This window comes from Hydra vulgaris, chromosome 05 (assembly GCF_038396675.1).
Source record: "Hydra vulgaris chromosome 05, alternate assembly HydraT2T_AEP".
NCBI classification, from domain to species: Eukaryota; Metazoa; Cnidaria; class Hydrozoa; order Anthoathecata; family Hydridae; genus Hydra; species Hydra vulgaris.
The window spans coordinates 3,956,679-3,984,431 of record NC_088924.1 but is presented as its reverse complement, the minus strand read 5'-3'; the positions used below and the strand labels follow the sequence as shown (position 1 = coordinate 3,984,431).

General features: G+C 26.6%; 1 protein-coding gene across 6 annotated transcripts in view; it reads left to right on the top strand.

The window, feature by feature from the left end:
* LOC136071803 (utrophin-like) overlaps positions 1 to 26,937 on the top strand; it is a 78,772-nt gene extending 51,835 nt beyond the window's left edge. For all 6 annotated transcript variants that reach the window (XM_065797136.1, XM_065797137.1, XM_065797139.1 and 3 more), the window contains 29 exons: positions 180 to 330; positions 559 to 867; positions 1,083 to 1,350; positions 1,486 to 1,613; positions 1,706 to 1,901; positions 1,997 to 2,130; positions 2,508 to 2,662; positions 3,594 to 3,780; positions 3,881 to 4,059; positions 4,139 to 4,289; positions 4,422 to 4,640; positions 12,854 to 12,988; positions 13,078 to 13,300; positions 13,425 to 13,485; positions 13,609 to 13,670; positions 18,861 to 18,935; positions 19,145 to 19,352; positions 21,766 to 21,851; positions 21,935 to 22,014; positions 22,681 to 22,758; positions 22,935 to 23,141; positions 23,386 to 23,457; positions 23,609 to 23,748; positions 23,823 to 23,867; positions 24,552 to 24,605; positions 24,685 to 24,754; positions 26,185 to 26,288; positions 26,393 to 26,597; positions 26,674 to 26,937. In XM_065797136.1, the coding sequence (XP_065653208.1) occupies positions 180 to 330; positions 559 to 867; positions 1,083 to 1,350; positions 1,486 to 1,613; positions 1,706 to 1,901; positions 1,997 to 2,130; positions 2,508 to 2,662; positions 3,594 to 3,780; positions 3,881 to 4,059; positions 4,139 to 4,289; positions 4,422 to 4,640; positions 12,854 to 12,988; positions 13,078 to 13,300; positions 13,425 to 13,485; positions 13,609 to 13,670; positions 18,861 to 18,935; positions 19,145 to 19,352; positions 21,766 to 21,851; positions 21,935 to 22,014; positions 22,681 to 22,758; positions 22,935 to 23,141; positions 23,386 to 23,457; positions 23,609 to 23,748; positions 23,823 to 23,867; positions 24,552 to 24,605; positions 24,685 to 24,754; positions 26,185 to 26,288; positions 26,393 to 26,597; positions 26,674 to 26,862 (4,171 nt within the window). In that variant the 3' untranslated portion in view covers positions 26,863 to 26,937. The remainder of the gene's footprint in view (positions 1 to 179; positions 331 to 558; positions 868 to 1,082; positions 1,351 to 1,485; positions 1,614 to 1,705; positions 1,902 to 1,996; positions 2,131 to 2,507; positions 2,663 to 3,593; positions 3,781 to 3,880; positions 4,060 to 4,138; positions 4,290 to 4,421; positions 4,641 to 12,853; positions 12,989 to 13,077; positions 13,301 to 13,424; positions 13,486 to 13,608; positions 13,671 to 18,860; positions 18,936 to 19,144; positions 19,353 to 21,765; positions 21,852 to 21,934; positions 22,015 to 22,680; positions 22,759 to 22,934; positions 23,142 to 23,385; positions 23,458 to 23,608; positions 23,749 to 23,822; positions 23,868 to 24,551; positions 24,606 to 24,684; positions 24,755 to 26,184; positions 26,289 to 26,392; positions 26,598 to 26,673) is intronic.
* The last annotated feature ends 816 nt before the right edge of the window (positions 26,938 to 27,753 follow it).

The window sequence follows — 27,753 nt, the reverse complement described above, 5'->3', positions numbered from 1 at the left end:
TTTTAAAAACCAAAGTCTCAATATAAAATATGAGTTAAAATTGGTTTCTTTAATTGTTTTTTTTTTTAATTTCTTCCTTTTTAAAAGATATAATTCAACAAGAAAATCTTTTTTTAATGAACTTGAAAACAATTGAGTATATAAAGTTAAAATCTTTTATTATTTATTTTTTGTTTTAGTTTGTTTAGTGGTGATGAGCACATGAAATCAGTGATTAAAACATTAGGTGTTTTAGAGAGATTACTTGCACAATCTAAGCATATTTTGTTGAACAATAAACCTCATCCTTTAAATGAGGAGGATTTAGAGATTCATTTAAAGACCGTTCAGGTGATGATGTTTTTATTTAGATATTTTATTTGTTGTTGTTTGTAATCTATACAGTAGACAAAAACTTTTAGATGTTTAGGAATTTTCAGAGGTAGCAAATATATTTATAAAGATAAAAAAGTAAAAGTTTATATACTGTTTAAATTAGTTTTTCTGTTTACCGTTTAAGTTAATAATACCAATTACATTAAATAATTATATAGATTAAATTTCTTTGAAATTCTGTAGAATATTAAGTCAACTCTTGATCAACGAGATCATGTAGATTTTATAACCACCCTCAGATTGGATGCAGATAAACTTTTTTCCAAAGATATTTCCCCAATATTGCTAGAGGAAATCACTGCTCATTCTAACCACTTACTGCAAGAGTGGAGTGAAGTAACTACTTTGTTACCAAATCACATAACAATGGTACAAGAACAGCTTTCAAAAGCCACATTTTTCCTGGAAAATCTAGAGGAGCTCTATGATTGGGTTTGTTCAACAAGAAATTTGCTTGAAAAATCTAAACAAGGAAATCTCACTAATCATCAGGTTAATTTTGCTCAGTAGCTTTTTTGTTTTGCTCCGTAGCTTGTTTGGTTTTGCTCCGTAGCTTTTTTGTTTTGCTCCGTAGCTTGTTTTTTTTTCTTTTGCCTGTCGTAGCTTGTTTGTTTTCTTTTTAGTTTTTTATAAAAAATTGTAAAAGTATTTTGATGAATTAAATCAACAAATTTAATTAAATTACATACTTATGTGTTTTGTTGCAGTTACTTAAGTCGATTAGAGATCGACAAGTGAATGTTGACACTATTAATTGCTCAGTTGAAGAATACAAAACTTATCAATCTACGAGTCGTTTTCCACAAGATGTTATTGATAAAATGAAAAGGTTGAACGAAGACTGGAAAGTAATTTCTACATTAGCTACCCATTCTACTGATCAAACAGTAAATGAAGAAGTTTTAATTGAGGAGTTACTAAAAGAAAATGAAGCTGTTATAACGTTTGACAGCGAAGTTCTTCAGGAAGACAAAAGTATTGATATTTTAAAATATTTTGTTTAAATAATATTAAATTTGTTTTTTTGTTATCTTCTTTATTTTTATCTTTATTACTTTGTTTATTGCCTCTTTTTACGTTCTTACATAACAATAATAACTTTTATTTTAGCCAATAAATTTGACAAAAACGTTGCTGAGTTACACGATGTATTAAAACTTATTGAGCAAAAGTTAAAAGGATTTACATTAAATGTCGGAGATCCTGATGACATTGAGTTAGCAGTTCAAAAGCATAACGTGAGAACAATCTGTCAATATATTTTTAAATAACTGCATTACATACTTTAAATAATTTATTGCTTTCAATATTTCACGAATAATTTTGTTAGGCAATTCAACAAGAGGTAAACAACAGACGAGGTGATCTAGAAGACGTTATAGAAATGGGGGCAGCGTTGACTATGTATTCAAAAAATGAGTCGTTTAACTATGCTACAGACGATAAAATTACAAAACTTAAGGAACGTTGGGATATTGTTTCTAAAAAGATTGAATCTCAAAAGGCAATGTTTGAACAGTTAAATCGTACGTTCATTTTATGATATTTTTTTGTTTTATTTGCATTATTATTTATTATTTGTTATAAACTTTTTGAATGTAATATAAACAAATAACTTTAGGCGATTTGCGAAGATGTAACTTAATAATAACTCAGGTGGACAATTGGATTCACAAAGCGGGAAGTCAGTTAAATGAACGATTAAAAGTTGGTAGCACGGTAACAGAACTTGAAAACCAACTTAGCAAACATAAGGCATGATCTTGTTTTTAATTTTAAAATATTTTTTTTTTTTAGTATTAGACTATAGCTTATCTTAATATTAAATTTTAAAAAAGAAGTATTAAGTTATAACTAGTAATATATTTGTTAAGTATATGCAATATAACTTTTTAAATAACTTTGATGTTAAACAAGATGTAACAAAACGTTATAAAAAAGTTGTAAATTTAAGTTTAAATTTTAAAGAAAAAATCAAAATTTTTTTGTTGACATTTATTTGGTTACATCAAGTATTTAAACATTTATAAAGGTTTTTTAAGCTGATATTTTGATTGTATATAATATATTGACTGACTGATTATAATATTTTGGTCAGAGTTATGATAAACATCGATTATTGTTATTTTAAGGTTTTCCAAGAAGAATTGATAGCATTTTCTGAACAATTTAATAACGTTAGAAAGCAGACTGATGATATTCTACAAACATATTCTAGTCTTGATTTAACTAGCTTTAAAGGAAAGTGCAAGGAAATGATGCAAGCTTGGAGTGATTTAGATACAAAGTAATTAATTTTATTGTTACTATTATTGTTATATTTTTATTAATTATTCTTTGTCAAAAAATGTAACATTTAAATCTGCAAAAAATAACAAAATGGTAGTAAAAGTAAAAAAACGTTTTACCAAACATCAAAATCGTCACTTTTTGTACAAAAACAGTTACGTCACTAATCGTCCAAAGAAACAATGTCATAAAAACATTTTTTTTTTAATTATGAAATTATGACGTATTATGAGTGTGTGTTTTCTTTACTTTATTTTTTGAAGTGTATGTTTACAAAATTAACGTGAGATTATATCAAACTTTAATAATAAATAATGTTTGTTGATACAAAATACACAATGAAATTTTTTTTTTTATTATGAAAATATTCCTTGTTGTGAAATCTCAGCACTTATGCTTGGAGGACGTATGAGTAATGACATAGACTCGTTTGAAGGAGAATAATTTTTATGTGGTGCAAAAAGTTTTTACATTGCGAAGAAAATTTAAATATTACTGGTACAAAATGGGTGGCTACGTACAATCTTACTAAAATAAAAGGAACAGCGACACGCATCTTATTAGTAAAAAAAAGAGTAGCCTCGTGCAATTTTATAACTAATAGAAGGTTTAAATTGTTAAATAGAGTTTTTTATTTATAAGAAAATTTGTTATAAGGTTTAAGAGTTTAAGTTCAAAGAATAATTTTTCTAAGAAACATTTTTGCTTAATAAAAGTGGTCGTTAACATTGTACTTATTTCTAAAATAACCCGTAAAAACATTCTTTTTGATATATAAATGAGTTTTGATGAAACATGAAGTTTCATAGCTTAACTTATCTTTTATTTTTATCAAATGATATGATTAATTTTAATAAATAATAATTGTCGTACTAAAATATCTTGAATGTTTAAATATCTTAACTTCTTTGTTATTTCATTATTATTAGGTCAAATATTCGACAACAATCTTTACAAGAGGCTCTAGATAATATTCTCGTATTTCATAAAAACATGATTGGGGCTTTAACGTGGCTTTCGTCAGCTGAATCAAAAGTTGCAGAGCTCGATTCACTGTATGAAGCAAGTCAGACCGAAGACAATACTGATTTGGAAGAGCTACAGCAAGAAATGTTGGTGTGTAGATAATTTATAGTATTATTATTTCATCGATCAGTTTAATTAGTTTAAAGTTTTTGAGCGATATTGTTATTTACAGTTACTTAAACATTTCTAGGCTTTAGAAGAAGATATTGCATTGCATCAAGCTATGTTTCAAAGCCTTAATGATACTGGTAACCAGATCATGATGGATCTTGAGCAAGGCGAAGTTAGAACAGCATTGCAATCTAAATTAGATGATATGAACGATAGATGGAACAGCTTAGGCTTAAGGGTTGTTGATATAAGAGATAGGTGATTGGTTTAAAATTTCAAATGTTTGTTATTTAAATATATTAGTTGAAAATACAACAAAATGCTTACCTTTTATTAGAATGGCTGATGGTACTGGAGAATGGCGTCAGTTGCTATTCGACATGCAGGAGATAGTGGATTGGTTGTTAAGAGCCGGACAAGAACTCAACTCGCAACAACCAGTCGGATCAGATATCTCAACTATAAAACACCAGCATGAAAATCATCAGGTTTTTTCAAATTAGTAATATACATTTTTATGTGGTTTAATTGTGTGTCTGTGTCAACTATGTGTATATATTTTTTATTTTACAATATGTGTTGTTGTTAAGTAAGTTGTCTTGAATGGATCTGGCTTTTAGGCATTCAAGGGGAAACTTCTGGTTCGTCAAGTAGTTATAAAGCAAGTTTTGGATCAAGGTCGTAATTTTTTAATGAAACACCAAATGCACGAACTTGCTTCTCGTGAAGACAATATTGTTTCCAGTGTTCAAGAGCAGATTGAACATATTGAAACACAATGGCAATTGTTAATGAGCAATTCAGAAAAGTGGCAAGTTACAATAGATACAGTTTTAGAGGTAAGTTACATTACAGTGTTAGAGGTAAGGAAAGTTAGTATTTGATAAATTAAGATTATATAGTTATATTTTAAACCGCTATTACCGCTATTATATGTGTATATAACTGTTGTCTTCATTTTATCTGCTGTTTATTGTTTTTTTCATACATTATACTTTTACTTTTTTATTTGGATTTTTTTTTTTATTTTTTACATTTTTGTACTTTTGAGTCATTAATACACGGGGAGTGGGGGGGGGGGGGGAATTAAAGGATGGAATGAAAGGATGGGGGTGGGAATTTTAGCTCAAATCTAATAAACGGGGGAGGGGGGGGCATTTTTTCATGTTACAATATAATTATTTTTTATAAAAAATTTCAGTTTTTAAATCGAAACTAATATTTTTTACGAAACAGGTACAAAACTACTTATTTCTAGCGTGGCTTGTGGTCAAATGCGCGTTTTCTAACAGCTGTTTTATCATAATTTCAATAGGATTTATTATGCTGATATAAGTTTTATACTTTGGTGAAGAAATAAACCATAAGCTTATTTTCGACAAATCGAGATTTACGTGGTCAACGATTTTTAAAGCCTGTTTACACTGAAAGCTTTTGCTTTATCAGTGACTGAAATAATTATTTTCTAATTTTTAAAGCCGATTTTCAATAAATTTTTTTTTAGTTTTAAGATATAGGGTTTTCTTGATAATAAGTAAAAGTTAATAAACTGGGCGATGGGGGAGTCTAAATAAGCTTAGGGTGGGTGGGAAATTTTCAAAAATTTTATAAACGTCCCCTCCCCCTCCTTTTATTAAGGACTCGGGAGTATGTTTGCATTAAGTGTAGCTTTTTACTTCAATTTTTGTGTTCAAACTTTTTTTGCAAATCAAGCAAAATTTATTAATTATTGAAGAGTAATGGACGGATCATCAAAAGTTCTTGCTCTCACCTTTGTTTTTTCCCCTTTTCTTTTGCAAAATATAAATTTTATGTTCTAATTTAAATCTATCGTGTTTCTGCCAGTTTAGGCATTTTCCCGCCAGCTTTAGCATTGTTCGCGTAGTAGATTCAACGATGTGTTGCAAGCCATTTATTATACATGTATTGAGTAGGTGAATGGCTTGTAATGGGGATAAGTGATCCATTATTGTAATGATGTATGTATGACCCATTGTTATCAACCACTGTTACTATGTGTTGAAATTTTATTTCCTCCAAAATAATAACAATAAATAAGTAGTAATAGAAATAAACAAACTTTGTTTATTTATCTTTTTACAAAACAATTCCCTCAAAATTATATTGTAGCAACAAAAATTTTTAAAAAGTTAAAATTATATAAAAATATTTCCACAATTCGACATAATGAGGATTGGAAAGTACCCCTGAGCTAACTCCCTGTTGCTACGCAATTTCGCAAAAATACCTGAAGCTATTTATACCTTTTATCATTCGAAACTTATAGTGGTTTATAAATGTATATATTTGGTATATTTGTCGTCTTTTGAGTGAATGGATTAAAAGTAACTACCAACAAAGTCTGCCAACTATTATTTAGCAGTAAAAAAAACGTAATCTTTGAGAGATATCAGAAAAACTGTTCAATATAAAAACTGTTCAATATAAGTGTATACTATACGCTATGTAATATACGCTATTTTAGTTAAAAAAGAAACAACAACTTAGAATTACATCGAGAAAATTCTCAGTGGATCAATTCATGTTGACTTTATCTTTATAATAAATTTTAAAAATTGTTTTAAAAAATACAACTTTTGCTTTTTTCTCTACGTGCGTTGACATCTGCCCGGCTTTGTGTTTAATTAAAAATTTTTAACGTTAAGTTTAAATAGCAGAACATCAACAGCTTTCCGGCACAAGATTTTAACGAGCTATAATGCTAATTATAAACACCCACTTATGAAAAAAGTTTAGTTATACGTTATAGTCAAATAGGACAACTTGAGAATACCAAGCTGGTAGGACGATTTTAGCATCTTATGAAGAGATTAATCTCTACTTTATGCAGTATGCATTTTTATTGCTGTATATTTTATAAAGTTCGATTGGTTGATTATTAAGTATTAAGATTTTATTTTTGTTTAAAACGATTTTTTTTTCATTTGGTCTCGTTTCTGAAAATTTGCGCGGTGATCTTATATTTTCTACGTCTTATGTGGTAATATGCTTTAAAGTAATAGTTAATATATACACACACACACATACGTGTGTGTGTGTGTGTGTGTAAAATATATATACATGTTATTACATTTTTGAAAATATTTAAACAGGATAAGTTTATCAGTTAATAATATACACTTTACAAGCGTCTTATTAAAAGTACAAATAATAAATAACTAAATTAGCAAAATAAGAAAAGATAAAAAAATAATAGCTGAAATGATAACGTAAAAATATTAATTTTATTCGGAAGTATCAAAGTACGGTAATTATTAAAAATATTAAAAATCTTGAGAAAAAAAATCTAATTTTTTTTTTGTTTTTTTTTTAATTAAATTATTTATAGGCTCTACATTTTAGACAAATTATTACAAGTTTTTGCTTTCATGTAGCAAAAAATTTTATGCATATTTCAATCTGACTTTTTAAATTTGGCGTTGATTGTTTTACGTAGATTTTTTTTGTGTGTGACCTAAGGTTAACTCGGTTAAAATAATTTTGAAAGTTAATGCACATGTTCCCAGTTAAAAATTCATGAGTTTGATTGAAAACCCTTTTTTAGCATCATAAAATAGATAAGACTTGGTTTCATTTCCATTAAATTTGTATTGATTAATGATGACTTTCGTTTTTTGTTTATCGTATATAGTTCATTTTTCAATCAACACATAAATAGATTTAGTAACTGATAAAATAAAATTGCTTGTTATATATATTTGATAAAATTGTTAAATCGTGATTAACTACAATGTAATTAACGTGCTCGTAACGTTTAGGAAATTCTTAATTCCGGGGTATTATGGGATTAAATATAACATAATAACAAGTCATCTCGTATTACATACACACGAACAATTGTTCAATGAACACTTTAAAACAGAAGCAAATATTTACTTTTATATAACGAAATAAAAATATTATTTCTGTTAAAGTTAGAGATTTTCTTAAAACTCTGTGTGTAATGAAGTTTTTTCATAAATGATATGTGTTGATAGTTTTAATTGTTTTAAGAAATATTTAAGAATTTTTTTCATTGTTATATCGATGTGGTAACTTTAGTATGCTGGAGACAAGAGGGAAAAAATATGATATTAGTAAAGACGATAGATTTTTGTTTAATATAAATGATGCCCGAATCAGATCTTTTACTGTGCCAACAGATTTATGTCGCTACGATGAAAATCTGAATGGTATTAGTTCTTTGGATGAAGTTTCAAATGAATTTTTTGTTGAACAGACATTGCAAAATAGTGTTTTGTTTTTAAACTTTGATAAAGAAGTTGATTTAAGCAAGTATATCACGTTTGCGAATGATCAACACGTTTACGTTAATATTGAGTTCAAATCCAAAAAAAACGAATCTGTTTTTGAGTTATCTGATCCCCCTGACTTATCTAAAAACTCTCTTAGTAATTTTGAATTGTCAGAAACTGCTAAAGTAAACAAAGACACTATTACTAGGTGGCTTAATGACTATGGGGTTGCAACTCGTTTACGTAGTTTTAGTACAAATAACTTTTACATTTCAGAGTTGAATGATCGAAGCAAAATAGATTATTTAGCCAATAAAATAACACAAACAGCTCCTGTATGTAAAAAAAGAAGCAGGGATAAGTTGTTCACAAAACTGATGCATTCTAAAATTAATAAAGTGGTCAAAATTACAGTCCCAAAATTGCCAGGATTTTCTTTAAAGGAAACCGAAAAGGGACCATATATTAATCGCAGTAATAAACCTTACTTCATCAAAAAGTTCATACCAGAGGTAATCAAAGAAGAAGAAATAAGCGAAGAGGGGGAAAACGAACAGGGGTTTACTGACGAGGTAAATATTTATTAAAAATGATTACCTAAAATATAGAAAATTAGGTATTTTAGCTTCCTTTCAGAAATAAACTATATTGGGTTATTTTGTTTTAACTATATTATGATATTTCATGGTCTTTTGAATCTAAAAATATCACATCTACCATCACCAACAATAATTTGCGAAACAAATAACTTAAAATAATTATATTCAAAAAATTACCTAAAATCATTAAATTAAATAATATTAATAAAATAATATAAACAGTATTAATAATAAGACTTTAATGTGTTTAATGAAATTAATAATTTAATTTAATTCAATAAAAATTTCAATTAAAATTTCAAATTAAAAATTCTGTCCAAAAGTGGTTTTTGAAAAATAGAATACTAGGAGGCTTGGAAATAATTGTTTTTATGTTTAAAAATGTAAAAAAAAGTAAAGAAGTTTAAGTAAAGCTTTTTAATAGGAAGAATTTAGTTTTTTTACCAGTTTTAATATACGCCCGGGAGTTTGTAATCTGAAAAAACGTCATCAGTAAAACAGCTTCTTAAAATGACCATTTTGAAATATATATCTGGTGTTAAAATGATCATTTTGAAATATATATCTGGTGTTAAATTAAATATTGAATAATGAGGATTAGTTCAAGAATTTTATAAAAAACTTTCATTTTATTAGTTGTTGACAAAAAATTAAACTGATATAAAAAAATGAGATTTTATATGCATGCTTTTGGTGGAAAAGTTAATGTATGGCGTCAACAAATATTATAGGAACTTTTTATATATATATTAAAAGTGTTAAATTATATATATATATATATATATATATATATATATATATATATATATATATATATATATATATATATATATATATTAGTATTTGTATATATATTAGTATTTATATATAATATATTAGTATTTATATATAATATATGTATTTATATATAATATTATATAACAAAACACTTTTCTTTTTTATTATTTTGTGTTTATGAATGTAGACAGCGCGCATTATAAGATCATTTGGATCAAAAGAAATTTATAATTACGAGATCATTTTGGTCGCAGCATGTTGTCAACAAAAATTGTATTATCGATAAAGGTTTTGCAGTAAAATGACGTTAGATATAATTAGATATTTGTAAGATATAATTAGATACTATGTGTGCGGTTAATAATTTTGAAAAGTTATTTACTTCGTGACAAAAAACATACAAAATTATACTTATATCAAAAGCCATTTAAGCCTCAGTCTCACGTTTCTATAAATTTTTAGAATTTTAACTTATCTCTTTCTAATTTAGTAAAAAAATAAAAATATTTGTTCTCTATTCTTCATGTAACATTTCATTAATTTACAATATATAAAAATTCATAAAAGATTACGAACACGTTAGGTTTTAAAACAGCAAAACGTCACTATTTACCATTGCAACATGTCACAATTTATTATGATAACAATTTGCATTCCATTACCAAATACGTCACAATTTATTACGTGTTACAAAATATTACATGCAGAAATATTTCGCAAACACCGGTAAAATATTTTAATGTAGTTGCCACAGGAACATTTTATGAGCAGTGTCTTTATAATATATGTAACTTATATCAGGACAATGGGAATTACTCATATTGTTATGGATTTACTCATATAGTTCTCTACACAAATATTGTATGTGATTTGATCGGGTTTAAAAAGAGAAAGAAGCTTATAATGTTCTTGCGTTTCTGCTTTGTACTTTGAAAATATCAAAACGGAATGGTGTTCTCGACAAATTTTATCGTACTGTCGTTTATCAAGACCAGAAAGTGTACAAAAAATTTATATGAAATTAAATCAAGTTGGATTAATTGGCAAAGGGGGCATATATGTGGAGAAATAAAGATTAAAAGATACAAACAGTCTGTGAAATTTTTTTTTCAAATGACAAATATGAAGATATATGCAAATAGTTTTAAGGATTTTTTTTTTAAGCCATTTTTTCGTCAATTTTTTTAAAATTATTTATTTAAAAAATAATTGGCGGGGGGCAAACGTCCCTTCTGCATCTCCCCCTCCTCCTTCCCCGGTTTCTACGGGCCTGAATCAGTATCTATAGTAAATAAATTAAAATGTTGATTTATAAAATAAATAAGAAAAAAATAATAATAACGGTAGTTTAAAAAGCAACCGTATCAATTCAGAAAACGTATTTCAAAGACATTCATCAAAAAAACATAGTAACGTTACCTCGTTACCATCGTTACTTCTTCCTTTGAAAAAAAAACCATAACAACGTCACAAGCTAAAACATTTTTAAAAAACTCATTAGTTTTTTCAAGTCTCCAAAAAACCGCAAAAAGCCAAGAAGTAATTTTATTTTACACCGCTTCATGAGAGGATTATTATTTGACCATTTCATATATTTTTAAGCTTTCTACGTTCTCATTCATGATGGATTAAAAAATAGTATTAGCAGTAGCGGCAAAAGTTTTTTTTTTTTTATTTTAAAAAAAATACTTTTGTTTTTTTTAAAAAAAAAAAAAAATACTTTTGCCGCTACTGCTAATACTTTTGCCGCTACTGCTTTTTTTTTTTTTTTTTACAATGCATTATTTTCTTTATATAGTTCCTATGTTAAACTAGTTTCCCTACATGGGATTAATTTTTCCCTTAAATTATTTTTTATTAAACTTAGACCTCTAAAATCAAGCGCTGTGTTGATTGAATGTTTTGTTCGTATTTGGTAATAAAAGGCAGTGTTATAATAAATTAATAATTTGATATCTGCAATAAATTGTGAGAGAGGTTTATAACAACCCTCCCGCCTGGCTGAATCGGTTAATTTTGGATAAATGCGCATAAAATAGCAAAGAAATTGGTTTTGGGGTTCAGGGTCATTAAAGCATAAAAGTTACTGGTTTTTATCAGCATTTTCATAACTCATTGAAAAAAAAGAAGATAATAAAAACAAATTTAATATATATTTTAATATACTTAAAGTGGTAAAATTAATAATATAAATTTGCTGATAAAATATTATTTGAAATTATTAATAAAAAGTTAATTTAATGCAACGTTTTAAAAACAACCAGGCTGTTTTATAAAAAAAAAAAAAAGTTCGCTTTACAACCTTTTTGCTTTAACGACCCGCTACCGGTTTCGGAACCTTTGCGGATGAAACGTAATTGGTAACATGATACGATAATGTATTTAAGTTTTGCACTCGTTACTAAATTTGCAATCTTAACTGAACTCTTTCTTAGCAAAATAAATTTAAATGTGACAATAAATTTTTTAAATAATTTTTTTTTCCTTTATTGTCGAGTTTTAAAATATAGGTTTCAAAAACAATTAATAATATTATTTTACCCTATTAATAATATAGTGAAAATAAAATCTTACATATGAACATTAGGGATGTAACTTTTTGGTAACTCCAGGTTCCAATATAAAAAACAGATGAAATTTGGTTTGAAACTAACTGAAAAGTCATTGGTTTATGATTATGAATTTTGAAATTACTATAAAACTCTGGTTCTTTTGAGAACCGGGTTGATATACTTTTAAAAAAGAAAAAAAATTCACTGATATATAGGAAGCCATGTATGCCAAGTATGTAATCAAGGGTCATGGTGGGTGACCTTTTTTAAAAATTAAATAAAATCAATGAATTTTTAGTTACTTTCAAACCAAAGTTCATCTGTTTTTTATATTGAAAACTGGAGATACCAAAAATTTACCAAAAAGTCACATCTCTAATGAACATTTTATATTACAATAATATAAAATATATATTACTATATATATTACTATATATATATATATATATATATATATATATATATATATATATATATATATATATATATATATATATATATATATATATATATATATATATATATATATATATATATATATATATATATATATTTATTGCAGAAAATTGTATCAACAAAAAACAAACTTTCCTTAAGAAAATTCATAGTTTTCAATAATATCAATTTCCAAACATTGAAATTGATATTTGTTATGGAGTGTCAAAAATAATGTTATCTATTAATTGGTATAATTAATTATCATAGTTAATTTTTTAATTTGTCTCAGATTTTAGTTTAATAAATTTAATAATTACAATAAACTTTTATTATAAGTGTAAAATATATAATCTTATTGTATGTAAAAAGATATTTAATGAAATTAATTATATAAAAGTTAAAATGTAATTGGATAAATAATTTTTTTAAGCTTGTGAATAAGCTTGTTAAAGAAATAGATGATCTTAACAACCGTCTCAAAGATGCAGAAAATCGTAAAAATCTTTGGAATCCAACTTCAGATTTTAATTGCGAGAATGTAAACAAAGCTTTGGAAGAAACTAAAGTAATATTTTGATAAAAAATATTTGAAAATTAAAAAAAATAGATTTGATTTATATATTCTATGTGTCATCAAATTAAAATTTATTTTAGGTTTTCAATGACAATGTCACTTCACTTGAGCCATACATTGATAGTATTAATGGTAAGGTTAAAGCTTTAAAGGTTAGTTATGGAGTGGATTTAGGACAAAAACAAAAGCAAGTTGATGAATTTCTAAAAAGATGGAGTAAATTACAATCAGAATGTGAAGAAAGACACAATACATTGAATAATATTTTAAATAATGACCAAGACAAACAGTCACAGCTTCAAGGTTTAGTTTATATTAAACATTGTTTCATTTGTAATTATTTTTAGTATTATTTTTATTTAATTATTTTTTTGTTTGATTGGTTTTTCTTATACTTATATACTTGATAATAAATTTTTTTAATTAGGAAGTGTCTCACCACCATGGGAACGAAGTTGCTCTTTAAACAAAGTGCCATATTATATTAAGTATGATCTAAATGCTTATTATATTTAACTAAATTAGTACATATAATATTTTATTCAATTTTTTTTAATATATGTTACATGTATATATATATAAAATATAAAATATACATACTTCACTTCTAGTCATACCACAAAGGTAACTCAATGGGATCATCCTAAAATGACAGAGTTGTACAACACCTTAGGTATAGTTTTTATGCGAATAAGATTTTTTTTGAATTTTTTTATTTTTTCAGATTTTTTCGTTTTACTGTAATTGTTATATGGTATTACCTTGTAATACCAATTGACATGAGAGTTGGTCTGTAATATAATTCTGTATTTATAAATTTGTGATTGATACTCATTTACAAATGTGTGATTAATACACATTTACAAATGTGAGATTGTTACATGTTTATAAATGTATGGTTGATACAGATTTATAAGAAAATTCAGATAGTACTGAATCCCATTTCAATGATTTAAAAGAAAACTACCATGTTTTATTCCAGGTGTTGGTATCACGCTAACCTTTTTTAATTGTAGCAGAATTTTTTGATTTTTGATGAACAATAACATAAATTAATACAATGATCATTTGTAATTTTGTATAGAAATACTTTTTTACTCAAATAGTTTGACTGATTTTGAACATTTTCTAAGTTATTTTACCTCAAAATTAGGAAAGTTTTTTCAATCTTAGATGTACCTACTGACAAGTAGTGCCAATATTTTGTTATTTTTGTGTACTTACGGTAAACACTTAGGGTAAAAATTAAAATATGGCATTAAATTTTAATTAAACAAGTACAGTTGTTTGTTAGAAAATCACTTTTTTTTAAAAAAACAACTTTAGGAGTATAGAATTAAACGTAAGCAGTTGAAATAAATTATTAAACTTTGAACCATGGGGATTCTATATATAGAAAATCAACATAAAAAGAAGAAGTCCTATACTCTATCTTATGACTTAATTGTAACCCTTTAGGTGTGATGCTTTTGTTGTTTAAAATTAGTATAAAAAGAGCGCTTAGTTATATTTTATTACAAGTAAGTGAAAATAAAAAGTAAAAAAAAATCAGCAGAAATAACAGGTGTTTCTACACCTGAAACACAAGTGCACTATACTGTTATCTCTGATTTACATAATTTATAATAGTGTTTTCCACATTATAAGCAAAACTGTAGTTACAAACGTTTCTACCCTAAATGTATGGAACACTTACTAGAAATATTACTTTGTCAAACGGAACTTAACACTGACTCAGCTATGCATTTGATTTTGACCATAAGGAGTTACTTTGTGAGAAAATAAGCTGCTGCTTAGTTATGATTAAAATGATCAAAAATTATACAATAACAGTTACATTTTAGTTGATATTTTCCATCCTTATAATAAACAAACAGGTGCGAAATTGCTCAACTCATTTGCACAAGAAAACTATAGTTTTTTTTCAAAATTTATAAGAATTAGTGTGTTGATCTTATGTTTGCTTTGCCTCTGATATGTAGGAGAATATATGGAGGAGGAGGAGGATTGTGTTTTTTTAATAAATTAGTAGTGACAAACATCATACAAATTTAGAGTTTCAATAAATTCATTAATACTAATTGAACTGTGACAAATGCAGTTCAGATCATATCCATTGGCGATTATTTTTAATTGATCTTACTTCAGTGGCATAATTACAAAAATAGAGACAAACTTAAAGCGGTAAACTATTGTCCTGTGTCACTGACCTCTGTCGTGTGCAAAGTAATGGAGAGTACAATAAGAGAATGTTAAGTCAAATGAGGCATTGTTTTAGATACATAGATAAAAAATTAATGAGACTGCTCTATTGTTCATTAGTTTGTCCCCATTAGGAATATGCTTCACTTATTTGGAATCCTTATTATGAAAAAAAAAGACAAAGTTAAAAAGTGCAACAAGATTTATGTCATTAAAAGGTATGTGCTATGAACAGTGACTAAAAGAGTTCAGGTTTACAACTTTGGTTTACAACAAGAAAAACTTTTACAACAAGAAAAACATTTACAACAAGAAAAACAAAGAGAAATATAATAGAATACTATAAAATAACTATTATTATAAGAGAATTAGTGTTGTTATCAACTTTGACTTTGAATTGAGTGAAAGTGGAAACTAGTCAACTTTAAAAAATCTAGTAGTTGATTTCATTGACTATGGGTTTCCTACTAAACGACTAAGTCAAGTATTATATTTAGTTGAGTATATAATTTAGTTGAGTAAAAATCTTAAAATCTTTATATATTTTTGATTTAACTTTTTAATTGATTTAACTTTCAATCTTTAATCTTTCTAAGAAATATGTCAAGATTAAAAAATATGTTTTTCTTTAAAATATGTTTGTGTGTGTATATAAATATATATATATATATATATATATATATATATATATATATATATATATATATATATATATATATATATATATATATATATATATATATATATATATATATATATATATGTTCATATATATATATATATATATATATATATATATATATATATGTTCATATATATATATATATATATATATATATATATATATATATATATATATATATACTGTTATGACTATTACCAAGTTTTTTGTTAACTCTCTTAAAGTTTTGTCTAATTCATTGCATTATATTCATTAGCATTATTTATGCCTAATTAAACGTTTGGTTATGTCAGTAATTTTTTTTTTTTGTTTACTCTATACTTTTGATTTTCATTTCATACAGGATCATTTCAAGCTGGCTCGGGCCTCTAGAGTTAAATTAAATTGTGAAACTCCAAAATCTAAATGTCTACAATACAATCACATTTTAAATATGATTGTATAGACTTTTTAATATTTAGCAAATATTTAAGGCGGTCTCTAAATCAATTGCATCTAGGAATAAATTGTTCCGTTGTCAGAGCAGCCCTTTTCTCATATTGTTTTGTTCCATTATTATTTAAATGATATGATATTAAAAAAAAGAAAGCGAATTTAAATTATTTTATTATTTTTATTACAATTTATTTCAAAAAAAAACTATTCCCATATTTTAACTCGACTTTTAGTCTACTTAGTTGATTTCAAAAATATATTTTAGTCAACTAAATATATTAGTCAATTTTAGTCAACTAAATATATTAGTCAATTTTAGTCAACTAAATATATTAGTCAATTTTAGTCAACTAAATATATTAGTCAATTTTAGTCAACTAAATATATTAGTCAATTTTAGTCAACTAAATATATTAGTCAATTTTAGTCAACTAAATATATTAGTCAATTTTAGTCAACTAAATATATTAGTCAATTTTAGTCAACTAAATATATTAGTCAATTTTAGTCAACTAAATATATTAGTCAATTTAGTCGATAGTTGAATTATTTAAAAGTTATAACAAATAGAATACTATAAATAAAAAAAAGATATTCATAAAGTAAATTGGAGATTTAATAAACAATTACACAAATAAACAATTTATATACAAAAAAAGAGGTCATAATAAACAGTTGCGCAAACAAAATATTTGTATATCAGAAGCAAGAAGGCATTTCTTTACAAATAGGATAGTGAATAAATGAAAGAGCCCAACAAATGAAATTGTTAATGCTGTTAATATCAATATTTTCAAAAATAATGGCTTGATCAAGAAATGCTTCTAAACTTAAATATGAGAAAAACTCTAAAAAATCAAAAACTAACAATCGTATCATTTATCATTGTTATTATTATTCTATAACAAATTTTATTTGTATTTTACTCTGCTCTTAAAGTCATGGAACTACAGTTCCGCAACTCTCATTTTGTTAAATGTACAGTAACAACATTAATCTACATACAAACCCATTTTGTCATAAAAGTTATTTTTTGCAAACACATTTTTCAAGTCTTCAAATTTACTTTACCAGGGCAGTGAGAATATAGATGGAACATGCAGCTTTGACTATATTACTAACACATACTTTCATTAAATCTTTGTAATATTTCAAATCACCCTTAGATAGAGCAGCACACATATGACATTCTGATAGTAAGAACATACTCTAACAAAATGGCTTTCACTATTTTTAACTATGATTAACAACTTTGGCCTAAGTTCACTTGACTTTCTAAATTCAACTTTGTGTTCTATGTATAAATTCTTATGCTTCAGAAAAATTTACTTTAAACTAATATTAAGTGTTTTTATTTTCGTACTTTTACATTTTGTTTCTGTGCACATTCATACATTCATAAATTTTGATAACAACAAAAGTTGTTCTTTTTTAGCTCCAAGTTTAATAAGTATGCCTTATTCATTCAGCTCCAAGTTTAGTAAGTATGCCTTTTTCATTTTTCGGGCTCTCTTAAAGATGTTTACAAAATGTTTTAAAACTAAAAAAGCCTTGCAAAAATTTTTTATTGACCAATTTTCAGGAGTTTTTGTTAGTAATGTTAGTGAAACTTTCCTTCCTTCACATTTGTTTTCATTTTTTTCCATACTAGATCTAAAAGCTTGTCTATCATTACAGTTTATGCACTTAGGTTTGGTTTCTGATATCTTTTATCTTTATCCAATACTGATGCTGCTTATGTTTTTCATACTTGTTTTTAGTTTTTTAACTCTGGAAAACATTCCATAAATTTTAATTTTCATGTTTACCAACATTAAAAAACATTACTCTATATATTAAGCACTCTTGTTTAAAATTGTCTTATCAAGGTCTGAACAACTTTTTTCTTTAGCAACTTTTTCTGTAGTTAGTTTAATTATGAATTTATTCATTAAGTTAGTAAAAGTTTTTGACTAGGTTTGATCTTAAGTTTTTTAAGTTGCCAAATTTCAGGTGATTTTTATTTACAGAGTTGTGATCAAAAGTCAAAAAAATCTAATCTAATTTCCAGATACTTAATGTAGATACTTAATTTTTGTCAAATTTGATTCGCTCATGACTTTAAATGAATTAGTCAATTAAGCTGAAATTTTTCAGGTTTGGATTTTGTATGTAAAATCTGTGGTTGGTCAAAATTTAAAGGAAATTTTGAAAAGTTGGTATCCATAGGCAATTCTAAGAAGCACAATGATTTTATATGAAACAGTCCTCGGAATTTTGAAGGTTGATGAAATGACTCTAATCTTTCTTGATAATCTTAATTTCAGGCTCTAAACTCAAAATGATGTAAATCTACTTAACACAAATTCATTTTCATCAATAACTTAATATACACATCAATATAACATTATAATAACACATAATATAAACATCAATATACACAAACTTACATTTGACAAAATTGAGTTGGGTGTCAAGGAGATGTTAAAGGTTTAATCCTCTAGAAGGTTGTGTTGTGAGTTTTTTAAATTCTTCTACTGTTTTAAAAAAGTACTTTATTTTTAGCTGAGTTAAATGATGTAAAATTTGCTGCATATCGAACTTCTATGAAGCTGAGATGTATACAAAAAGCTTGTTGTCGTAAGTTTGTGTTTTCTTGTCCTAAATTATTGAACTGTTGTCATAACTTCTTGTACTGTTGTTGTAAGCTCTTGTACTGTTGTCATAAACTCTTGTACTATTGTCATAAGTTCTTGTACTGTCAATAACTTTTTGTTTATAAGTTGTAATTGTAAATGAAATTTTTATTTATAAAAATGCATTATAATAATGATTTCAAACATTTCAAGTTGATCTTGTGGATATGGACAATGTTGCAATTAAAGCCTTTCAGCGTCATGACATTACAGCAAATAATGACAGTTTAATTGATGTTGGAGAAATGGTTGCAGTTCTGTTGACAATGTTTGGTAATATTGATCCAACAAGAAAAGAAGCTATTGTTGTTCCACAATGTGTTGATTTGACTTTAAATTGGTTACTTAATGTTTTCGATAGGTATGTCTTCCTTTTATGTTTTTTAAACTATAAATAGTAGTTTTTATTTGTTTTATTATTCATACTTTATTTAACTCTTGTTTTCTTTTAGCCAAAAAAATTTCAATCAAATGTTATTCTGTTTTATTTTATTTTATTTTTTAATATTAATGAAATCTTTTATTATTACTTTTGCCTTTTTTTTGTTTGCAGCATACAACTTTTCTAACTAAAAAATAAACATTGAAAGTTGCTAAAAAAAAGTCTAATTTTTATTTAAAAAAGTATTGTAAAGTAGTCAATTAGTGATTCACAATCAATTAGGAGTTAGGTAGTTATGTGTCAAATGTGACAAGTTGTAAATATGTCATATGTAAAGAGTTATGCGTTATATTTATATAATGCATTTACAAGTTATAAATGTGTTAATAATTTGTTGCTCTCTCCAAACAAGAGAGTAACGTATCATATTAAAACACTTTTGTAATTAAACCTTGAATGAGTCTGATACATTTAGAGGGTTAAGTTGTATTTTTTTTTTTTAATTAAATTATTTTTAACAAAAAAGTGAGAGAATTTTTCTACCCATATACACTGACTTACACAAAAGTAGGATTTAACAGGTGAGAACAGGCAGAAGTTACCATTGCTGCCAAACCCTTTGTGTGTTTATGACTATGAATGCATGTTTAGATAAGCACTCTGACATCACATTGAAATAGACTGCTGCCAGGGGTTTCAGTACATACATTGCCTATCTTATAGCCTGCTGCCGCAAGGGAGTGCTGCTACATTAACTGAGAGTTTGGCATGGAGGAGCAATCTTTTCTTTCATTATTTTAAGTTTTTTTTTTTCTTATTTAGACTAATTATTAACACTAAATTATTATATCAAAAATAGGATAACAATTTGTTACATAAATACGCTATTTTATACGCAAAATTTGGAACTTCTCGTTCAAACAAAGGTTACAAACTCTTGATGTTGGGTTGTATGGTTTGCATTTTTTAACAATCCTCCATCTGACAAAAGGTGTAAAGTTATTTTCTTTTAATTTCCATACTTCTTTTGATAGCTCTGTATCATTCTTGTACCTAACTGCATTAAAAGATTTTAAGTGGTTTGCATACTGAACTTTAAAAGGTGTTTCGCTAATTCCAAAATACACTTTTTCTTTATATTCCGGATTATTTGAATAGATGGTGGCCTGATAAACAATGTTGTTGGAAAGGCAATGGTTGTTCATGGGACATTTGGTTTTTTCAATGCAGTTGCATTTCATTTTATTAGTTTTTGCCTCCTTATGTAAAATGCTTTTGTTGTGAGAGTTAATAATGGATTTTATGTTTGGCATGCATAAATAACTTATTTTGATTGTGTTTCTATTAAATATTTTACAAAGTCTGTGGTTAACTGGAAAGTGGAGGTCGATGAGGTTCGTTTGAACCTCATCAACCTCCACTTTCCCACTTTCCAGTTAACCACAGACTTAAAAAATGCAGACCATACAACCCAACACCAAGAGTTTGTAACCTTTGCTTGAATGAGAAGTTCCAAATTTTGATGTATAAAGGAGAAAACCTACTAAATACAAGAAGCGATATAATCTCGAAGTGCAGGCACAAAAATAAGTTCCTTATCTCCTCTTTTGATACCGAAGATTGATTCTGGTTGGTTTATGTCACGTTTACGTTTAATTACAAATTTTCTGTCTCATTTGTCCATGAAAATATTTTTAGACATATTTTAGAAAATATTTAGACAACTTGGTCATGGCTATTTACAAGTTTTATAAACCTTCTAATACTTGGCGGCAAAAACAAAGAAAGCAAAACTTACAAAATAAGAAAACAAAAATAACAAAACTAACAAAATAGGAAAATAAATTTAAATAGAAAAAAGTTAACAATTTAAATAATTTGTGTACTGTTTTTATTTTCAGCAACAAAATTGGATAAAGCAAAGCAAAAAAAAAAAAAACTGTTTTAAATCAACATTAAAAAGACGAAAGCGAAAATATAAATTGCTATCTGTTTGTAAAATATATTTGCATAATTTTAATGTAACAAGTGTAAATTGTCCCTATATGAATACATCTATGTAATGCATGCGTATATATTTATACACACTCAAGTTCATTTATGCTTACACACATATCTTCAAATTAGGCTTTACTTTCTACATCAATTTTTTAATTATATAATTACATTAATTTGTTCATCAGTTGTTCGTCACACACATTTAACTTATTTGGATAAGGCATTTACTTCAGACACGGAATGACCGTGGTTCGAATCCCACAACTATCCTATTTTTCATTGTTTTTCTTTTAAATCCAGTTGAACCTACTGTAGGAGAAACAGTTAAATAAGCCAGAATTTAATTAAATTTGTTTAATTATTTAATAAATTTGTTTTATGACATTTTTATTAGTGGTCGTATTGGAAAGCTTCGTGTTTTATCATTCAAGATTGCCATTGTCTTGTTATGTCGAGCTAAACTAGAAAACAAATGGAAATGTAAGATTTTTTTTGTCTTAAATTCTTCTTATTTGTTAACATTTTTTAATTTTATTTTTGACTAAAATTAATTTTTTATCTAGATTTATTTGAACAAATAGCTGATTCTTCAGGCCATGCAGATTCTAAGAAGTTAGGACTTCTGTTACATGACTGTGTTCAGGTTTCAATTTTTTGAATATTTAATTTGATTTTCATTAGTTTTTAATCTTAAAGTAACCACTACAACATTGGCTTGATCCTTTTATAATTTTTTTTCTCCCTTTTTTACTGCTTTTTAGTATAAATTATGCAATATCTTTTAATAGTATCTTTTTAGTATAAACTATGCAATATCTTTTAATAGTATCTTTTTAGTATAAATTATGCAATATCTTTAATAGTATCTTTTTAGTATAAATTATGCAATATCTTTTAATAGTATCTTTTTAGTATAAATTATGCAATATCTTTTAATAGTATCTTTTTAGTATAAATTGTGCAACATCATATAGTAAAAAATACAATAAAAAAATACGAAGCTATATAACCTTTATGAATTTTGCATCAAATTAAACAAACCAAAACACAAAAATAAAAAAATGTCTAAATCAGATAATTTTTGTTTTAATTTAAAGTAGAATAAGAGTATGGTAGACAAAATAACTTGCTTAATAATAGATTCTGTAATGTATTGTCAAATGGTGTGCCTAAACTTAGGTCGATAATTCACACTATTTACTTTTAGGTTGCCAATGATTTTTCAAAAAATGATTTTAAAAACTTCTAATAACGTTTAATTTTTTTTTTTTTCTTGTAAAACAAAACAAGACAGAATTTTGTATTTTAGATTCCACGACAACTTGGTGAAATTGCTGCTTTTGGTGGAAGCAATATAGAGCCAAGTGCAAGAAGTTGTTTTGAAAAGGTAACTAGACATTTTATCAATTTCATTAAGTTTATCCATAATGCATTTTTTTTAAGTTTAGTATTATCAAGTGTTTCAATAATTTAAAAAAATTTTAAAATGACAACTCTTACAATAACTTAAGTTATAGAAGAAGAAAAAAAATATTCTTCTGTTGTTAAATCTTACTTTTTTAGGCTAAAAATCCAACTGTCATTGAAGTTAATAACTTCTTAGAATGGACTTCAGCAGAACCTCAGTCACTAGTGTGGATGACAGTTTTACATAGACTTGCAGCAGCAGAAACTGCCAAACACGATGCAAAATGTGGTATTTGCAAAGACTTTCCTATTGTTGGGTTTAGATATCGTTGTTTAAAGTGTTTTAACTATGATCTTTGTCAGGTATATTACTAAAATTTTTATAAAAAGTATTAGTAAATTTTTCATTTTAATAAATAATTTAAATTGTTACTGTTTATTAAATTGATTTAAAGTGGTATTTCTAAAAACTAATAAAAGTATTAGAAAATCTATACACAAAATTAGAAATGCCATCCGTTAAATAAATCCATGATAAAAAAATCATTGAAAAAAAGTTCATGCAAAATTCTGCTTAGTTTTTTTATAATTTTGTTTTCAAATTAAGAATTGCTTTTGGTCTGGGCGTGTTTCAAAAAGTCATCGGCTCACTCACCCTATGCATCAGTACAGTTTAGCGGTAGGTGGTGATACTTTTTTTATTATTATTATCTTGTTTTTTCTCTTTTGTTGCTTTATTAGTTAGTTAGGTCAATTTTATTGATTTTAATTTTAAATTGCAATTTTAATAGTTTAATTGGTTTGTGCAATTATAGTTTTATTTTTAATAGACAACAGCTGGTGAAGATATGAGTGATTTCGTTAAACTGATGAAAAACAAGTTTAAATCCCGAAGATATAGAAGTCGACCTCCTAAAAAACTTGGTTATTTACCTGTTCAAACTATTATGGAGGGCAGCAGTATTGAAACGTATGTACTGCTCTTTTTAATAATACTTTTTTTTAAAATTTATCAAAAGGTTTAACAAATGTTTTGTTTTATAGACCATCAGTACCTTCAAGTCCCAATATCAAGTTTTCATATTTAAGGTACTTTCAGTTTTATAACTAAATAGTAGTTTATTTTACAAAAGTTTTTTTTTCAACTTTAAAATTAATTTTTACATTATTTTAAAGCCATTATTTTGTTTACAAATTGACATATAAACATGACTCAACAAAGTTAAAAACATCTGTTAAGATATTGGTTTAAAAATAGCATGATGGTTATGCTCTTTTGTTGACAAATTTTGGCTAGATAATAAAAAGTGCATTTAGAAAAACCTGTTTTGATCTGTGATAAGGGCATTAGTTTAAAAATGGAAAATATTTCTTGACTCGGTTTACTTGTGTTGTGATCTCTAGAGAAACTTTATTGGAATTTGTGGCACTAAAGGGTTTAATAATTTCTTTTTTTGATTTATAAAACTAGCTAAAATTAACAAAGTTGACACATTAAACTAGTTGACTAGTTCACTGCCTTGAAGTCTGTGTGTGTGAGTTTTAAACCAAAAATCTTAGTTCAGTTTTTAAAAGGTCTTAGATAATTGTTTTGAGTTTATTAGAAGAGATTACTTCAATGTTTTTATTACATTTTTTTATCTACATTGTTATAAAGTAAATATTTTTAATAAGTTAATCAGATTTCAAAGTTTGATGCACTTTAAGGGTGTTAGGGTGTGTATTTATCAAATTTAGGGTTTTCATTTGATAATTATATTTTATTTTCTGTAGCAATGACAGATCAAGTTCACCAGAATCAGAGAACTATAGAATGGTTGATGACATGTAAGCATTTAGATATTTTACTGTAAATCTATTGGTTAACAATATTTTAATCTTTAAATTTTATGTTTTGTTAATTTAGTAATGAAGAACATCGTTTAATCCAACATATGTGTCGAAGTCTGAGTAGTGAAGATTCCAGACTTCTTCCTGTAAGTTTTTCATTTAAAGAGTTTTCTTTATTTCAGTTATCTGTTTTTATTTTTATTTTTGCAGTTTTCCACACAATAGTTAAATAAGGTCAAAACAATTTATTTTTTGCTTATTAAATTTACAGAATAAATTTAAACATCTGAAAATTTCTTTTTTTATTAAAACATTTTATAAAAAACAGTTAGTTCCTTAATTTAAAACCTTAAACTCCTCCTTTGCTGCAATTTTAAACTCCACCCCTGCTGCCACCCTCTCATGTTTTATGATATTTCAAAGAGTTTAATATAATTGTTTTATTGTTTCATGTCAACTGACAAGAAACAAACTTAGTAAAGCTGTTAAGATCTATTTAATATTACAGAATTTCAGGTGTGGCTCATTAAGTTATTTTTTACTACTGCTATGGGAATAATCTTTATGAGGAACTTCACTTGTCAAGTTCTGATCGTAGTTTTATTTCAAACCTTTTTGATACAGTAACAGATAGGCTTGATGGTGCACGACAGTGCATCCGACTTTGATGGTGCAAGGCGGTGCGTCCTACCTTGATGGTGCACCCTATTACATTGTTATTTGATTTAAAATCTTAAGAAATCAACCCCAAAGGGTAAAAGAAATTGTTTCTCTATATATCCAGCTTAGTATAAAAGGGAATCATAAAAGTTTTATAATCTCTCTGTTATCCAGCAATAATGCAGATAATTGCAGTTTTGCAGTATGTTCTATTTTTCTGTATACCATATGCAATTCAGGCCATAAAGAAGCTAACTCCAAGATGATAATTTAAAAATACAAGTATTTTCACTAATTGACTAAGCAAGCAAGTCAAATTTGTGAAAATACATGTATTTTCACAAATTGATAGCAAAAGTTATTAAAATAGTTTTATATGTGTAAATGCTGTGTATTTTCATTCCTTTTCACACCTTTTTTAAAAACCATTCACACCTTTTTAAAAAGTCTTTAAATTGTATATGGCACCCCGTATGCATTATTTTATTTAAAATGTGGTGCAAATGCATTAAGGGGGAGGGGGCGGAGTATTATTGGCTGAGCTAAGGTTTTAAAAACAAGTTATAATTAAAAAATAAAATGTTAAAATTCATTGAATTTTTATTACAATTTTTAACTGGATTAATAGATTTTTAACCAGATTAAAAAAATAAATATTGGTTGTCTAAAACAAGAAGATTAACATAAGTTCGAAATAATTTTAGAAATTCAAAATTATCACTTATTACTTTTTACTTGCACCCGTTTCTTTCGTTTTACGTTTTCACCCGTTTTCGTTTTACGTTTCTTTCCAGGTCAATTAAAAGTTAATTTGTTTAAATTTATTTTCTATTTGAATATAAGCCTATAGTAACCGATTATCTCTAAGTACGTTTAAAAATACTAATTTTTTTTATTAATATTTTTTTATTTACAGTTAAAAAGTCCGTCGGCTATCTTAGCATCGTTAGATATCGAAGAAAAGATTGACATTACACAGAGTGTAAATGACATTATTTCGGATCTTGAAGAAGAACATAGGTAAAATAATTAATTTCCCTACATTTTTAATTTAAGTTGTGATTTTATTTTCAACAATGATGACACGGACATTTACGAAAGTAAAATCTTTTTTTATTTTTTAGAGCACTGGAGTCTGAATATAATCGTTTGAAAAATATGCGTGCAAATGGATCCAATCCTCGAAGTTCGAGCGATTCAGAATTAATTGCAGAAGCCCAACTTCTTCGTCAGCATAAAGTTCGGCTTGAAGCTCGCATGCAAATACTGGAACATCATAACAAACAACTCGAAGCACAATTACAGCGGCTTAGGCAACTGTTGGAGCAGGTACTTTTTAAAAATGGTTACTACTTAAATTAGTGTGATTTTGAATATTTCTATATCAATATTTAAATATTTTTAGCCTCAATCAGATCGAAGCGTTCAATCTTCTGCTGGAGTAACTCCGACGCTTACTCCGTCTTCTTCGTATCATGGATCACCCGAACTTGGACGTCGTGATTATAGCTTTACAAATGGTTACTCTTTAACTAATGCTATGGACATCCAACAAGTCACAAATCAAATCGAGAATGCGTTTCCTATGGACTAGTCTTAGTTTCTAAATTTTTCTATTGTATATTCTTGTATTGTTAGTTAGTTTTGTAGATAATTACTGTACATAAAATTTGTTTTTCTGCAGTTAACGCACCTCTTTTTTGTACATAAACATTTTACATCATTTTTGATATCATTTAATATTTAATGATTTGCTTTTTGTTTGTTTTTTTATGTTCTTTTTGATCTGATAACATATTTTGACAGTCATTTCATTTAATGTTCAGATGATTCAAACTTGATTTGACGACAAATAGGTGAATTGATGCGTAAGTAAATGCCCAAGGCCAAGTCTTCGCGGAAAAAAAGAAAGTTGCCATCAATACTGAGAGCCAAAAATGAAACAGCTAAATTTAAATTAGTCTCTCAAAGCGCAAGTTATATTTTTGACATACGTGAGTGGATGGGTAGCTATACGCCCAAACCAAGCTTGTGACTATTAAAGCCTTTGCCAGTCAAATCATAGTAACCATCTATATTGAGTTCTGAGAAGAAACTGGCAAATTTAAATTAGTCTCACTTAGAGTCAGCAAGTCTGTTTAATTTTGCAATAGGTGAGATTCAATTGATGAAAAGTTACTTCGAAGACCACGAGTGTTATTTGCGTTAAATATTTTTAGGTACTTTAGTCATGTTTTACGATATTAGAGAATTTGAATCAATCAATAATATTGCATGACGCCCTAAGGAATGAGCTTACCTTAGCCTCGCTAATTAACTCAAAAGTCGTATTAAAGAGCTACCTATGTGGTCTCGACAATGCAAAATCTTACTATTAGCCGGCCTCAAAACCACTAAAATTGCGTTTTAAAGCTGTAACCTTTATAGGATATAACAGAAAGAGTTGCAGTTAACATCTTCCCAAGATAAGTACTTTTATTAGAGA